This window comes from Planococcus citri, chromosome 4 (assembly GCF_950023065.1).
Source record: "Planococcus citri chromosome 4, ihPlaCitr1.1, whole genome shotgun sequence".
In the NCBI taxonomy this organism is placed as follows: Eukaryota; Metazoa; Arthropoda; class Insecta; order Hemiptera; family Pseudococcidae; genus Planococcus; species Planococcus citri.
In genome coordinates, this window is record NC_088680.1 from 61,234,255 (window position 1) to 61,252,094 (window position 17,840).

Consider the following 17,840-nt stretch of genomic DNA (forward strand, 5'->3'; position numbering starts at 1 on the left):
ATTTACTCGAATGATTGAAATTTTCATTTATTTTTTTTTTTTGGGAGGGGAGAGGGGAGGTGTAATCAATCAAGCAATAGTCGTGTTTTTTTTTTTTGCTGAAAATTATGAACTATAAAAGTTGAAAAAAGGGTCATGTGATCGAAAAATTTCATTAGATTAAAAAAAAATAGGAAAAGGTTTGAAAATTTCCTCAAAAAAATGAAAAATTGTTTCGAATTAATTAGGTAGGTACCTTTTTTGTGTTTTGATCTCGAAAAATAATTCAATTTACGTAGAACTTCTTTCAGGAATTCCAACAGTCAAAATTTCAGGTGCTGAAATGCATTTTTCTGATTTTTTGGAAATCAAATTAGGGTTAAAAATGTGAAAAAATCAAAATTCTACCAAATTGTTGTAGAAATTCTCTACTTTTGATCTCTCGAACCGATTAGGAACGGTTTTGAACCATTTTGAGAAGTCCTGGAGCCTCCAGAAAATTTTTCAAATTTGAATATTCCTCAAAATTTTACTGAATGAAGTTGCGAAGCAAAATTTACTTACTATTTTATGTAAAGTGGATTTCTATAGTTTTTTTTTTTTTTTTTTTTGAAAATCTGGAATTTTTAACATTGGGTTGGAAGCTTCAGGAGGAGTCCAGATCAGCTTGAAACTATCATCAATCGATCTTTAGGTACAACTTCATTTGGTAAAATGTTCATGAAATTTTCAACTTTCGAAAATTGGTGGGGCTCTAGAACTGCTCTAAATGGTTTGAAATTGTTTCCAATTGATTCGATTGATTAAAAATCGCAAACACACCAAATTTAAGCTTTTTAAGTCAATTTGGTAAAATTTTGATTTTTTTGATTTTTTTTGCTGAAATTTGATTTTTATAATAACTCAACAAAAAATTTCCTGGGATTTTTTAAATGAGAAATTTCAGGGTGTCTAACGGTCATAAAAGTCATAAAAGTCATGAATTTTGCTCGAAACACGTTTGAAAATCTTTTAAAAGCCCATAAAATGAAAAAAAATCAAAAAATCAACAAATTGTTTAAAAAATTAGAAAACGAGAAAACTGAAATACCTACACTCGGACCTTTTTTTGTATTTCTTTCCTAACGAGGATGCTAATTTGAAGTCTAAAGTCTATAATTTTCACCCCCCCCCGCCCCTGTCTTTTGAGAAAAAAATCGAAGCACCCGAATTAATTTTTTATTGTTCAAACAAATTGCAAAAAAGTTACCATTTATTTATTTTTTCATTTTTTTCAAATTCTTTCCTTTTTTAGTTTTTATGGCAATTTTTCGCTATTTTTGAACTTTCCTTTGGCTCCCCCACAAAAAAAGCCCTGCCTATACTTACCTACAAATTTAGAAAAATTTCCTCGTTGTTTCAAGTCATTTGATTTTTTTAAGGGGGGCTGGGGTATTTTTATGGGGTAAAAATGTGAAAAATAGGTCTTGTAAAAGTCATGAAAAAGTCATAGTATTTTGTCTGAGAGGTTTGTTAGACACCCTGAATTTCCATTTTTTTTTTCAAATGATAAAAATATTGTTTTGATAATCAAAATTTTTGTTTCCAAGTGAAATTGAGAATTTTTTAGTTGAGTATTAGTAATTCTAAAATTTCTCCAACTGAGATTTTTACATTCAGATATATTTTTATTATTTTTAATCATTATGAAGAAAAATTTGGGATGCTTTTTTATTCTCAGAAAGTGTTCCAAAAATTGCCAGTTTCCAAATTTTGAGGCACATGATTGATTTTAACTTACGAAACCTGAAAATTTGTAGTCTAAAAATAGGTACAGACTGATAATTTCTTCTCTGCGTCCTTTCGTCCAATAAATCTCACTATTTCTGCAAATGTTGCTCAAGTCTTGCATTTGACAACGTGATAGTAAAACTCGAAAAAGTATTCTTGAAAAATCTTGAATTTTTCTCAAAAATGGTACATTTTTTATGTAAAATTCAGTTTTCTGTTTTATGCTAAAAGAGCAACGAAATGCCCATTTTGATGATTCACTGTCGTTCTTATTTAAAATAATTATGTAATTGCTCAAGCAATTAAGGAAGAGAGGGAGAAACTTCCCCTCCCAAATGTTGAAATCACATTTTCAAAAAAAAAGGGGGCAGGGGGAAGTAAAATTCGAAAAATACTAGTAGGTAATCCAAAATCTGAAAAGTGCATTTTTAAAGGAGGATCATGGACCAGATTTGAAAAATTCTTCAAAATCTTTATAATGCATTTTTGAAGTAGGGAGCAGTTAATTCGAGTCAGAGTGTTGTTTTCATTTTGAGAAATTGCTAGAAAAATAAACTTGGAGGAGGGGGGGGGGTAAAAATCCTAAAAAATACTTTCTGAAAATTGGCTTTAAAGATTCAGGTCCTTCCATGAAAAAAATTTTTTTAAATACCTTCCAAATCATTTTTGAGGGGAAGAGGAGGCTAAAAACCTCAAAAATTTTTGAAATCATGAGGGTGTTTTGGGTAGATGGGATGATAGTGTGAAACTTGAAAATGCTTCTAAATCTTGAGAGTGTATTTTTGGAAGAAAAAGGTATATAAAATCTGAAAAGTTATTAAAAATATTGACAGTGCGTTTTTTGAGGAAGTGGGGAGGGGAGAAGTCTCAGAAACACTGTACTCGAAATCCAGTGTAAATTTTTTAAAAATTCCTGTAAATTTTCTCTCAATTTTTATTTGAAATAAAAACGAATCAATTTCAGGCGTCGTAAAAATCTATTGGAGCTTTTTTTTACATAACCAGGGGCTCGATCCTGACATGAGAATGAATCTGATTTACTTTAAGCAATTACTTTTCTGATTATTAAAGACCGAAAATCAGCTTTTTAAAATCCAATAATTTTTTATTTTTAGGCCATTAAGTTGACGAGACCATTAAAAAAAGTCGTCAAATGTTGTCAAAAAAAAATAATAGTTGAACGTTCATAAAAGCTTTTGCTTTCTGTGTTCACAAACGAAAAAAAAAAAATATTGAAAGACTCATTTTAGATCTATTCACGTTCAAAATAACAAATAAATATTGAAAATATTTTGATATTTGGTAAAAAGCGATTAACGTGAAATTACGTATTCATATTACACGTTACATAAATTACCTCAGTCAGAGAGGACAACTGTGCACATAGCACATAGCAGGGTCACCGAAGACATGAGTTTTAAAAAAAAGACACAATTGTCCCACGACTAAGCCTCCAATCGACAAACGTGTTCGGGCTTTTGTTGATGAATCGTCAGCAATTAGTAAAATCGATTTTTATTATTCGGTGAGCTTATGTGGAAAGAAAGGCGAAAGATAGAGAGAACCAGGCGAGGCGAAGCATTCGAACAAACAGAATAGGTTGAGAGAAGAAGTTGAAAAAAAAATCTGTATAGAATAGAAGATAATTTGAACGGTTATTGTAAAGCTTTGAAATTATTATATAGGAGTAAGATCTATGGCATAACAAGTGACCACTTGAAATTATGTGGAATGTAGTGTATAAAAAGTACATATAAATCACACGCAGGACTTTCTTGTGCTCATGTAAATGAGTTTCTTTTTGTTGGCGATATATACTCGTATAGGTAAAGTAAAGACGCAGCGTTGAAAATTCGAATTGCTGTAGAGTGTGAGTGTGTGTGTGCTGGAGCTGGAGCTGAAGCAAAAGAAACCCCTGATTCATTGCTCTGTTGTTCGCGTACCTACGTATGTGTTAGTGATTCGTAAAAAAAATACACGGTCGAGTGAGAGATTTTTCGCCCTCTGGTTGATTTTTACGAATCACTAACAAAGTGGAAGTTTGTGAAAGAAATTCTGTAACCGTATTTACTTTTCTTTTACACAAATAGTACCAGCAGCGGAGCAACGCTGCTTTATATTAGCTACATTGTAGAGTGTTGCTGAGCTAATATTTACATACTAGTCACACACTGCGTCCGTCGTCGTCGTTGCACTCTTTCAACAATGTAGGTAAACATTTTAAAGCGAAATAGACGGAAAAATATTACGTGTGCGAACCGTTTTTATCAACGAATTATCAAATATTAAATAGGTAGTGACTTGGTGGAAATCTGTTCGAAAATAAACTACCGTTTACCGTCGGTCGTCGCCGTCGCTGACACACCCATTCGATTAATTCTCTCGTGTGTAGATCTCTGCCTCTGCCTGTGCCTGTGCTCAGTGCCTCTGCTTGACTATGGCGAACCATAAGGCTGGCGGCAGGAGGCGAAGCATTCGTTAACAAATTACCAAAACTAGATCCGCGTTGTTGAATTTATTCTGGCGTCGAATTTTCTGCCCGAAGAATTCCATCATTGCAATAGGCTGTGATCTTCTGAACTGAAAATAGGTCGTTGAAGTATTATTTTTATTGGTGCGTTAGGACCCTTGAAATATACTTTTTATTTTATGCTTTTGTTTTAAATTTCGAAAATTGAGATGTGATTTCAAAAATTTTGTACTTTTTTAAAACATCTTGAACAATTTGTACGATATTTTTGGCATTTTAAACAGATTTTTACATTTTTTGGTAAATTTTTTGCTGTTTTTGCTATTTTTATAGGTATTTTCCAATTGTGGAAAATAATATCACCATTTTACCCTGATTCGACAATATTTCATCAACTTTCGAATTTTTATGCATTTTCCTGATTTTTTGAAGGTTTCAGGAATTTTGTTAGATATTTTGTGCAATTTTTTAGAACATTTTTCTGGCATTACCATGATTTTTATTTCGATAATATAGCTAACTTCTTGATCGTTATTCTTAATTTTATCTTATTTGGTCAATTCATTAAATATTTTGTGGTTTTTGGAATCGTTTTTAATAATTTTCGTGTTAATCCAGATAATTTTTTACTAATTTTTTGAACACTTTCGTGGAATATTACTACGTTTGAACAATTTTACTCGTGTGGCCTCTTTTTGAAACTTTCGTATCATTTTCCGTTCGTCAATTTTACAGGAGATAATATAAGACAATTTTCTCAAATTTTGTAAACCTTGTGCATTTTTATACTCATTTTATCATCTCTTATCAACCTTTTCAAAATGAATTTTTTTGATTTCTCTTTCATTTATGTTTATTTTTTTCTCAGACTACTTTAAGCAATTTTCTATTCAGTTCGTGTAATTTTTCAACTTTAATTTTTATAATTTTTCAACGCTTTTTTGCCAATTTTTCACATTTTTTGTTGCTTTTAAATAATGACCTTTTGTCAAAATTGCCAACCAGTCTCGTTTGTTGCTAAAAATTGTGACTTTTTCGCTGAAAATTCCAAAAATTACCCAAAAGTCTCGCTTTTTTTTGCCAAAAAATGGTAAAAAGTCTCCCTTTTTAATGGAAATGAGTATTCAAAAAAGCCTCTCATTTTCAACAAAAATTGCAGAAAAAGTAACACTTTTTTTGCCAATTATTCTCAAAATGTGCTGCTTTTTGCTGAAATTGTCAGTCTTGCTTTTCACCCAAAATGATCAAAAATTCTTGCTTTTTTAAAAATTGACCAAAGTTTTCGTTTTTTTGAAAAAATCTAAAAAAAAATTAACCTACTCTTTTCCAAAAATTCTTCAAAATTTTTTTTCCAAAAATTCTATTTTTTTTTTTTAGCAATTGAAGTCTCCCATTTTTCGCTGAAAATTCCAAAAATTACCCAAAAGTCTCGCTTTTTTTTGCCAAAAAATGGTAAAAAGTCTCCCTTTTCAAATCGAAACAAGTATTCAAAAAAAGCCTCTCATTTTCAACAAAAATTGCAAAAAAGTATCATTTTTTTGCCAATTATTCCCAAAATTCCTTGCTTTTTGCTGAAACTGTCACGTTTTTTGCTTTTCGCCCAAAATTGTCAAAAATTCTCGTTTTTTCAATTTTTTTTTTTTTTTTTTGTTTTTTTGGGTGATTGACAATTCGTTTTTTTGAAAAATTCTAAAAAGTTTTATGTAGGTACTTACTTTTTTCCTAAAAATTTTCCAAAAATCTTGCTTTTTTTCCAAAAATGTAACCTTTTTTTTCAGCAATTCAAGTCTTCTGTTTTCAACGTACTCGTAGATTGCGAAAAAGTCATAATTTTTTTGTCAATGATTTCCTCAAAAAAAATGTTTTTATTTCTAAAACTGTCAGTCTTGCTTTTTGCCCAAAATTGTCAAAAATTCTTGTTTCTTTAATAATTGACGAAATTTTTTATTAATGTAATTATTTTTTTTTTGAAAAAAAATCCAAAAAATATTATTTTTTCAAAAACAGTCCAAAAGTCTTGCTTTTTGCCAAAAATTCTACTTTTTTTTTAGCAATTTATTGATGCACGAAATTGTATAAAAATGCTTGTGTTTTCAACTGACAAAGTTTTTTGTTTTTTTGTTGAAAAAATTCCAAAAGTTGTCTATAAACCTTGCTTTCTGCAAAAAATGCAAGTTTTTTAGCAATTGATGCCCAAAATTGTGTTTCTTCAATTTTCATTTTTTATTTTGAAAAAAGCTTTACTTTTTTTCAAAAATTGTCTAAAAATATTGCTTTTTGTCAAAAAGTTTAGTTTTTTAACAATTGAAAAGTCTTGTTTTTTTGCCTAAAATCCCCCTCCCCTCCCCCTCTTCCCCCTCCTCCTCCTCCTCCTCCTCCTCCTCCTCCTAAAAAAATATACCAGTGTCGGTTTTTTGCATAAGAGTAAAAAAGTCTCGCTTTTTGAAAAAAAAATTGCGAAAAACAGAACTGTAATCCTACATTTTCCAGTGATTCCCAAAATTTTTTGCTTTTTGCTTAAAATTGTCAATTTTTTGCTTTTCCTAAAAAGTTCTTGATTTTTAGGGAAATTGCCAGAAATATTCACTTTTTTTTCAAGAATCATCCAACTTGCCAGAAATTGTCAAACTTCTTCTTTTATCATTTTCGTCGCAAAAGTGCAGCTTTTTGCTAAAATCGTCAAAATTTTACGTATTTTGCAAAAAATTGTGAAAAATTCTCGCTTTTTAACAAAATTGCTAAAAAGCGTTGTTTTTTTTCCTCAAAAATCCAGAAGCTCTCACTTTTTTTCAAAAATTGTTTTTGTCAGAATTGCCAAAAAGTCCTTCCTTTTGTTAAAGTTGTCATAGTCTCGCTTTATTTTGCCAGAAATGGCAAAAATTTTTACTTTTTGAAAGATGTTTTTTTTTAAATGTCACTTGATCTTAGTATGATGATTTTTACTTTTTTGTCGAAAAGTCCGGCTTTTTTATCAAAAAGTTTTGAACAGTTCAACTTTTAAATTTCTGCTCCAAGATGTTTTACTCACGTTTACTTGAATTTTTGGTTAATTTTTGGTTATGATACTTTTTATTTTGGAAAAAATTGAACACGAGCCCTATTTTGTTATATTTTTATCACATTTGTCGAATCTTCAAACGACTTTTCTTTCATTTTTCTTCATGATCATTTTAGGCAATTTCGTCAGGTCAGCATTTTTTCATATCTGTAACATTATTTATTTATTTTCTCAATTTTCGATCGTTTTTAGTGTACTTTTAGGAATTTTTTGAGCACTTTTTAGATTATATTTTTACTAGTGTTTTTGATCGTATTTCATCCATTTTTATGATCAATGGAACACTTGTTTTTATCTATCTTCTGTTCTTTTCTTAAGATCGAAAAGTTCGAATTTCAAATTCAGCTGGTAACGGCGGGGGGGGGAGTAATTGTTTTTCCATCGTGGAAGGAAATCGTTGATGACATCTTTTGAAGGTGGCTTTGCAGAATTCGAATTGGCAAAGTTTTCTCAATAAAAAATTCAGCACTGGAAGAACTGCTTTGTACTCATTCATTTTCCTCTATCTGTTTCTAAACTTCGGACAGCTCGAGGTTTTTTTTTTCGTAGCATCTAAGAGGAAGTTGAATTCTGTAAAAGAGTGGGAAGTGGGAACGGGGAATAACCGAGGGTGCGAAACCAAATCTACTTTAAATTAGTTCTTTGCCTCGTTTAAAGTATAGCTAGATACTGCTCGATGAGCTCGGGCATCTTGAAGATGAGGAATTTGATACAGGTAATTTAAACATTTACGAAGCTGTTACTATTCAGTACACATGAAATATTTGTACGGTAATCAGTGGACCATTAAATCATGTAAAATAAGAGTATAATTTGCATTGTGTACGTATACACATATCTACACCTACACAGGTGTACCTAAACCTATACAAACGTATAGCATTGTTAACTTGTTAGTATAGGCTATGATGTGTATTCGGTAGTACATACATACATAAATAGGTACATACATAACTATAAGGAAAGGATTAATTATCGAGCTAATTTTTACCTTGTTGTTTTATGTTTTGGTTTAAATTACAGGTTGCAATTACGATAAAAGACGTCAATGACATGTCGCCGGAATTTTTGATCTCGAATGAAACATCGGTAGCGGAGAATACCGCCATCAATACGGTGGTAACGGTGATAAAGGCCGTGGATAAAGACGAAGGTCGTAATAGCTATTTGGAATACTCTCTGCCCGATTCGGCCGCCGGTATGTTTACGCTCGGCGGTGCAGACGGTTTGTTACGCGTAAATGGTAAATTAGACCGCGAAGCTAAAGCAAATTATACGTTGAAAGTAAAAGCCAAAGATCGAGGAGAACCGTCCAGATACACCGAGATGGAGCTATTGGTTAAGGTGCTGGATGAGAATGATAATAGCCCGGTATTCAATCCCAAACAATATTCGGCGTTTGTACCGGAAAATGCTAGTATCGGAGTTACCATTTTACAGGTGAGTTTAATTTTATATATACGAGTGTGTAAAGTAATAGATAGATTTATTGGGGAGGTACACATCGCTCCTTTATAGACTCGTAAGTCGTATGAGAGGTTATTTTTTGGTTACCTGTCTGGATTGAGTAGTTGGGTGAATCATTATGGCTGTGTTTTGGTTGAAGAATGAGATCTTACGTAGAGATTTTTTAGTTGGACAAAGATTCGCAGGGATGAGAAAGACATGGAAAAAAATTGTAGGATGTGAAATTTCCTACCAGTAGAAAACCTATAATTAGTTTTTTGCTGGATAACTTGAAGCTTCCCAGAGAAAAATATAAGCAGACTCTGATGATGGAAAATAATTAAGCTCAAAAGTTTCAATTCATTCTCAATTTGGGCTCGAAAAAAAATATCGAATTTCACTGTCAAAAATGACTACAACTGAAAAATTGGTTTCAAGGAATAGCCTTATGTGATTGATAGGGAAACTTTGAGATAAAAAAAATGAAAAAAATTGTACCTATTCGAAAAAACCATGTCCCTAATCCATTAAAATGAGAGAATAGCCTGACCATAGAAATCTGAACTCTTACCTTCATATTCTTGATACGAATTTTATGTCCGTAATACTCGAATGAAATGTGTCCAAAAACCTTTGGAAAATTTAAATTCAGCAAAAGACCTTTTCGATGAAAAAGATTTTTGAGAAATTTCGAGGAATTTGAGTCCATAATTTGGTCATGATTTCTATGAATTTTAGAAAAGTGTCTCGTACCTTGAAAATATTTCAACGAAAATGATTTTTGAGAAATTTTGAAAAATGTTGAGCCCAACAATTGGGTAATGAATTTTTGAATTTTCGAAGAAGTGTTCTGTGACCAATAAAAATTGGTTTGAATTCAATGAGATACTCAAATATTTCAACGAAAATAATTTTAAAGAAATTTCAAGGAGTTTTGAGCCCAAAATTGAGTCACGATTTTCAGGGTTTTTGAAAAAGAGACTTGTGGCGGATCAAAATGAGCTGAAATTTGACAAAAAATTCAATTTACTTCAACGAAAATGATTTTTGGGCAATTTTAAAGAATTTTGAGCCCCAAAACTGGGTCATGATTTTTGGAACTTTTGATTAATGCGTCATGTAACCGCTCAAAATGAATTAAAATTTCTAAAAAAATTCAAATATGAAAATAATTTTCAAGCAATTTAACAAAATTTTGAGCACAAAAATCAGGTAATGAATTTTTTAATTTTTGAAGAAGTGTCTTATGGTCAACAAAAATGGGTTATTTAACGAGATATTCAATTTCAACGAAAATGATTTTGGAGAAATTTTAAGGAATTTTGAGCCCAAAATTTGGTCACGATTTTCATGGTTTTTTTGAAAAAGAGTCTCGTGACGAATCAGAATGGGCTAAAATTTGACAAAAAATTCGATTACTTCGACGAAAATGATTTTTGTCCAATTTTTGAAGTATTTTCACCCCAAAACTGGATCATGATTTTTGGAACTATCGATAAATGCGTCGTGTGACCTATCAAAATGAATTAAAATTTCGTAAGAAATTCAAATATTTCAACGAAAACAATTTTCAATCAATTTTGAAAAATTTTGAGTCCAAAAATTGAAAAATGAGATTTTGAATTTTTGAAGAAGGGTCTTGAGGCCAATAAAAAAGGGTTCAAATTGAATGAGATATTCAAATATTTCAACGAAAATTATATTTGAGAAATTCCATTGAAAATTTAAGCCCATAATTTGGTCACGATTTTCTAGATTTTTGTAAAACAGCCTCGTGATCGATCACAACGAGCTAAAATTTGACAAAAAATTCAATTCATTCAACGAAAGAGGTTATCGGGCAATTTTGAAGAATTTTGAGCAAACAAAACCAGGTCATGATTTTTGGAACTTTTAATTAATTCGTCTGAGTTCAAATAGTTCAACTAAAATAATTTTTGAGAAATTTTGAGTAATTTTGAGTCTCTAATTTGGTCACGATTTTCCGAATTTTTGAACAAGTGGCCTGTCAACAATCAATTTTTGAAAAATTCGAATGTTGCAACAGTAATGTTTTTTGAGCAATTGTTAAAAAATTTCGAGTCCAAAATTCGGTTATTAAGTTTTAAATTTTTGAAAAAAGTGTCTTGTGACCAATCAAAATATTTTAAAATTCTATGAAAAATCCAAATATTTCTACAAAAGTGCTTTTGTGCAGTTTTAAGGAATACATAATTATAGTCCGGCATATGACAATAGGAGTAATTGCACAAACTTTTTCAAACTCTACAAAGGTAGATCGAAAGATCATGCAAAAATTTATCACCTGTCAAAATTTCAAGTCCTAAAGTGCGTTTCTCGATTTTTGGAGAATTTTTGAAAATCGAATTTAGGCCAAAAATGAGGGAAAAAATCAAAATGTTACCAAATTGACCGAGAAAGCTGAAATTTGGGATATACCCTATTTTCGACATGCCAAATCGATTGGAAATGGTTTCAAACCGTTTTGAGCAGTTCTGGAGCCTCCAGTCGATTTTTGAAACTCGAAATTCCCACAAAATTCCATCAAATTGTAGTTGTAAAGCTAAAATTTATTCTAAAAACTAATTTCAATACGCTACGAAGTACTGCAGGTGAATTTCAAGTCGTTTTGGAGCCTCCAGCAACTTATTGAAAATTCCTGAAGCCCCCAGCAGATTTTTGAAACTTTAAATTTTTATAAAATTTCATCAAATGGAGATGGAAAGCTGAAATTTACTCTACACTCCAATTTCAACACCCTCTGAAGACGACTTCAGGTGGGTTCGAGTCATTTTAGAGCCTCCAACGACTTTTTTGAAAATTACTGGAGCCTCCAGTACATTTTTGGAACTTGAAATTTCCCCAAAATTTCATCAAACTAAGATGGAAAGTCGAAATTCATTCTGCAATCTAATTTCAATACGCTACGAAGTTGACTGCTGGTGAATTTCAAGTCGTTTTGGAGCCTCCAGCAACTTTTTGAAAGGTTGTATGATGTTTTTTTGGAAAATTGAAATTTCCTAAAAGTAGCTGGAAACTTCAAACCCATTTTTGAAACCACCATGTAGTCTGCGAAGTAAATTTCAGCTTGCCAACTCCATTTGATAAATTAATGTTGGGGAAATTTCAAGTTTCAAAAATCTACTGGAGACTCCAGTACTTTTCAAAAAAGTCGCTAGAGGCCCTAAAATGACTTGAAACAACCTGAAGTCGTCTTCAGAGGGTGTTGAAATTAGAGTGTAGAGTAAATTTCAGCTTTCCGTCTTCATTTGACGAAATTTTGTGAAAATTTAAAGCTACAAAAATCTGCTGGAGGCTTCAGTAATTTTCAAAAAAGTCGTTGGAGGCTCTAAAATGACTCGAACCCACCTGAAGTCGTCTTCAAAGGGTGTTGAAATTGGAGTGTAGAGTAAATTTCAGCTTTCCGTCTCCATTTGATGAAATTTTGTGAAAATTTAAAGTTTCAAAAATCTGCAGGAGGTTTCAGGAATTTTCAAAAAGTTGCTGGAGGCTCCAAAACGACTTGAAATTCACCTGCAGTACTTCGTAGCGTATTGAAATTAGTTTTTAGAATAAATTTTAGCTTTACAACTCCAATTTGATGGAATTTTGTGGGAATTTCGAGTTTCAAAAATCGACTGGAGACTCCAGAACTGCTCAAAACGGGTTGAAACCATTTCCAATCGATTTGGCATGTCGAAAATAGGGTATATCCCAAATTTCAGCTTTCTCGGTCAATTTGGTAAAATTTTGATTTTTCCCTCATTTTTGGCCTAAATTCGATTTTCAAAAATTCACCAAAAATCGAAAAACGCACTTTAGCACTTGAAATTTTGACAGGTGATAAATTTTTGCATGATCTTTCGATCTACCTTTGTAGAGTTTGAAAAAGTTTGTGCAAGTCCTATGTTAAAACGCAAAATCTGCGATTTCGGCTGACCTGTCAATCAAAATGGCCGCCATTTTGTAAGTAAGGCCAACTTTTTTTTGGCAAGTTTGCTTTAAAATGCTCCTTAGGATGTCCCCTTTGAGAAAAAAGTTGTCCCGGAGGATCGGGGGGGGGGGGGTGCAATTACTCCTATTGTCATATGCCGGACTAATAACAAGTACTTTGTGTCATTATTTTCTGAATTTTTGAAAAGAAAGTCTTGAGACACATGAAAATTGGTTAAATTTTGGCAAGAAATTCAAATTATTTTTACGAAAATGATTTTTGAGCAATTTTGATGATTTTTGAGCCGAAATAAAGTCACGATTTCCTGAATTTTCGGAAAAAGTGTCGTCTATAGACTCGTGAAAAATTGGTTGAATTTTCTTGAGAAATCCAAATATTTATACAAAGATGATTTTTGAGCAACTATAACGAAATTTGAGCCCATGCTGATGCATCAAAATAACTACAAAATGTATTGCAATTTCGCGAAAAGTTCAAATATCTTGACGAAAATGTTTTTTGAGCTATTTTGATGCGTTTTGATCCAAACAATGGATCATAATTTGCGGAGTTTTTGAAAAAGTGTCAAGTGACCTATCAAAATGGATTAAAATTTTGCAAAAAAATGAAACATTTTGACAAAAATTACTTTTTATTGAGCAATTTTGAAAAATGTTCGAAATTGGATTCTGATTTTCGGAAATTGAAAAAAAAAGTATCTTTTTGCCTTTCAAAATGGTTCAAAATTATGAGAGAAATTCGAATGTTTTGACAAAAATGGTTTTTGAGCCATTTCTATGAATTTTGAGTGCTTATATTTTATAAGCTCACTATTATGTAGGTAGTTATTCTGTTATTTATGTATTCCGTGCAAAAAGTGCTCATCTCCGAAAACAAATCATTCTCATTTTTAGACCAAAATTAGGTCATGATTTTCTGAATTTTTGAACAAGTGCCCTGTGACCAATCAGTTTGTGAGAAATTCAAATATTGCTACATAAATGTCTTTTGAGCAATTTTGAAAAAAATTCGAGCCCAAAAGTTGGGTGAATTTTTGAAAAAGTGTCAGGTAATCTATCAAAATTGATTTAAAATCCGCGAAAAATTCAAATATTTTTACGAAAATGATTTTTGAACAGTTAAGACGAATTTTGAGCTCAAAATACGACCAATCCGTATTTATAGGTGGCGAATTTCATTTCGACCACGTTTATGGCAGTTTTTCGAAAACTAAACAATCCAAAAATCTGCTGGAAGCTCCAGATCGGCTTGAAACCACCTCCAATCGACTCGAGAGATCTAAAAGAAAATATGGTAGCTTTTTTTTGAGGACCCTCAACGTACAAAACTTTGAGTAAAAATTTTCATATTCATCTTGAATTCGTACGTTTAAGATTTTTTGTTGACTTTTTCACACCATCTTAGCCCTATTTCATCTGGACATTGACCTTAGTAAAACATTTCATTCCAAAATACCCACATTCTTAAATACCCACTGCCTATAGTGCCTACATTTGGTAATGGTAAAAATAAAGATATCAGGACGAGTATTAACATCATTTTACAAAGTTTTTCTCGCAAGTACCGAAGGATTATACGAATCTGGTTTTCACCTACAATGTGATCGTACTTAAATCGACCACGACCAATCGTCGTGGCCCAACTGCCAAAAAGTTTTATACCAATTTCACGCGACTCAACGTCATCCATAATGCCCACACTACGAATACACGATGTTCAAATGCTCGCAAAATATAACAACTCCATTTAACAACTCGAATCCTTATATACAAGCGTAATCCCTCGTACTGTTTTTTTTCTTCTTCTAATGCCAATGCCTCGACGCAAATAGGTAGCTTAAAATCTGCTCCGGTTGTCAATACCAAACACGCGCGTATAAATGTTAAGCCAGCAGTCGAACGACTACACAATATAAGCTTTGGAAATAATCAAAGGTTCGAATTTTTTTTTTCACGTAAACAATTTAAATTCGAATATTTCCCTTATTAAAAATCCATTATTGGATAACCGGTTACCAAAAATATAAAAAAAACTACGTTCGATACTTTGAAACGTGCAGGGAAGCGCGGATTGTTCACTTCATCCAGCGGTGTTGTTGTTGTGCTCTTCTCGACGAACAAATTAATCCGACATTTTGACACAGTAACGTTAACGTAACATATTTTTCAGGCATTTTTCGTTCGTCATTCGGATTATATAGTCGAAATAGTTTCGTAATACATAAACTAACCGGTTTCGGTTATTTCTTCGTTCTTTTAAATAATAAAAATTCAAAAAAAATCACTCATAATACGGCAAAGGTGAAGCGTATGCATAATTTATTAGAAAAATTACCTACGCGTCTGTAACAAATGGGTACGTTTTTAAATGTGAAATTATTCCTATATGCGGTAAACGATGCTGATGTCCGTTGTACTCATATATATACCGTGTGTTCTGTGCCTCATTCTGACAACCATCCACTTGCAGTCAGCGAGCGTTGGACGGTGATAATGTACACACCACACACACGCGAGTACCACCGCGTAAAAATCGCGTAATAATTCTAAGAAATTTTTTCAAAATAAATTTTCAAACTCTAGTATAGGTACCTTTATCATAAGTCCAAATATTATAAAGGAACGGTGGTCAGTTGCGATGTATAGGTAGGAAGGGAATCGAATGAGGGCGAAGGGAAGGTATACCTAACCGTGTAAACGATGCTTTATATGCAAATGTGATCTCGCAATTCATCAACGTGATTATTATACCCGGTTCCATAAATATTTTTCTTCTTGTTACCACGTCCATTTTATAACAAAGATAACGAGTTCGTAGATGAAAAATATTAATATTTTTTCATTTCCCAAAATTCAAAAGATGGATATTTTTTAGTGGAAATTTCCTCGACTAGTGAAGTTATTGTGATTTATCTTTGGTCTACGTTTGTTCATGAAGTCACAGAAAATATGTTCTTTTAACGTTTTGTGAGACTCGACTTGAAGTTAAAATAATGTTTTCCGAGGAAAGAGAAGTTTTGGTATGTTTGAAAATTGAATGTTTGTTTTTTTGTAGGTAGTTTACTTTTAAAAAATTGTGATTTTCTCAACGTTTTCTTCGCAGTCTAAAATTTTTGAAAATAAACTCGACCCGAATTGAAAGTTTTTGAACCAGGACTGATGAAATTCAGATGGTAATTTTACATGAATAGGAAGTATGTATTAGTATGTTGAGAAACCTTGAAACTGACTCGAAATTGGGTGCATTTTGAAGAAAGGAAGAGGATCATCGGTCGTCTCCCTAAACTGAAGCCCAAAATTCAGAAAAATGACATGATGAAATTTTGAAAAATGTGACGTTAGGGAAAAATTGTCTCCAAAGTAGGTACATATTTAAAAAACTACAACATATTAAAAATACATCTTTACTTTCTCTCTCATCTCATAAGTGACCCCTGAAAACCGACGAAAAAATCATAATTTAAATCTGAGATACGAGCGAGAAATTGGGAAAAAATTAGTGAAAAAAATAATGAAAATATTAGAAAAGAATCGCTAGAAAATTGGTTAGAAAATCATTGCGGAAAATTAATGAAAAATGATCAAAAAAAATCAGTGAAAAAGATGACTAAAAAACTCACATTTGGGGCAAAATCACTAAAAAAATAGACGTAGGAAATTTTCTAGAAATATAGGGATAGAATCACTAGAAATTCAAATCAAAATACGACTCAGCGAAAAAATCTCATACCTTTGCCTCCCCCTTGGTTATGTAAAATTTTTCAACCCTCATTAGAATGACTCAACAAAAAAATCTCAAACCCTAGCCTCCCCCTTGGTTATGTAATATTTTTCAACCCTCATTACAACGACTCAACAAAAAAATCTAAAACCCTTGCCTCCCCCTTGGTTGTGTAAATTTCTCAACCCCCATTAGAACAACTCAGCGAAAAAATCTCATACCTTTGCCTCCCCCTTGGTTATGTAAAATTTTCCAACCCTCATTAGAACAACCCAACGAAAAAAATCTCAAACCCTGGCCTCCCCCTTGGTTATGTAAAATTTTTCAATCCTCGTTAGAACGACTCAACGAAAAAATCTCAAACCCTGGCCTCCCCCTTGGTAATGTAAAATTTTTCAACCCTCATTAGAATGATTCAAATCAGCGAAAGATATTACTAAATAATTAGAGGGAGGTCGCTAAAAAAAAATAGGCTTTAAAATCTCTAAAAATACGTATGTGTATTGATTTTAAACATGACTAAAAAATTATTGAAAGAATAACGAAAAGAATCACCAGAAAATTGATTAGAAAATCACTAGAAAATTGATGCAAAGTAGACGGAAAAAATTGGTGAGAAAAGTCTCTAAAAAGAACTCATAGTTGCTTGGAAAAATTAAAAATCTCTAGAAAACTGGTGAAAGATACTCATTGCTTGAAAAATAGACAAAAAAATCGATAAAAAATTGGTGAAAATTATAATTTTTGTAAAAATAATCGAATTTCTCGAGAAAATTCTACTAATTCTTAATGGGTCTATGAGACACTTTTTCCAAAAATTCAGGAAATCGTGACTTTTTCGGCTCAAAATTCATCAAAATTGCTCAAAAACCATTTTCGTGAAAATATTTGGATTTCTTGCAAAAAATTAATCAATTTCCATAAGTTTTAAAACATTTTTTTTTTTCAAAAATTAAGAAAATAATGACCCAATTTTGTGCTTAATATTTCTTGAAACTGTTCAAATGCACTTCTGTAGAAATATTTGTATTTTTTACAGAATTTTAAAATATTTTGATCGGTTTTAAAAGACCCCTGTTTCAAAAATTCAAATCTTCATACCCAATTTTTGGGCTTGAATTTTTTTTCAAAATTGCTCGAAAAATATTTTTGTTGCGATATACGAATTTCTCACAAATTGATTGGTGACAGGGCACTTGTTCAAAAATTCAGAAAATCGTGACCAAATTAGTGGCTTAAAATTCCTCAAAATTTCTCAAAAATGATTTTCATCGTCGAAATAGTTGAATTTATTACAAAATTTCAATTAGTTTTGATAGGTCACATGACGAATTTCATTAAATTTCAAAAATCACGACCCAGTTTTTTGGCTCAAAATTCTTCAAAAAAATCTTGAAAATCGTGATGGGCTCAACATTTAATAGGATTTCTCAAAAATCATT

General features: G+C 31.8%; 1 protein-coding gene across 1 annotated transcript in view; it reads left to right on the forward strand.

Annotated features, from left to right (window-relative positions):
* Positions 1 to 17,840, forward strand: part of ft (cadherin-related tumor suppressor fat) — a 245,041-nt gene that overhangs the window by 161,325 nt on the left and 65,876 nt on the right. The window contains exon 6 of the mRNA XM_065363479.1: positions 8,301 to 8,717. Coding sequence (XP_065219551.1) covers positions 8,301 to 8,717 — 417 coding nt within the window. The remainder of the gene's footprint in view (positions 1 to 8,300; positions 8,718 to 17,840) is intronic.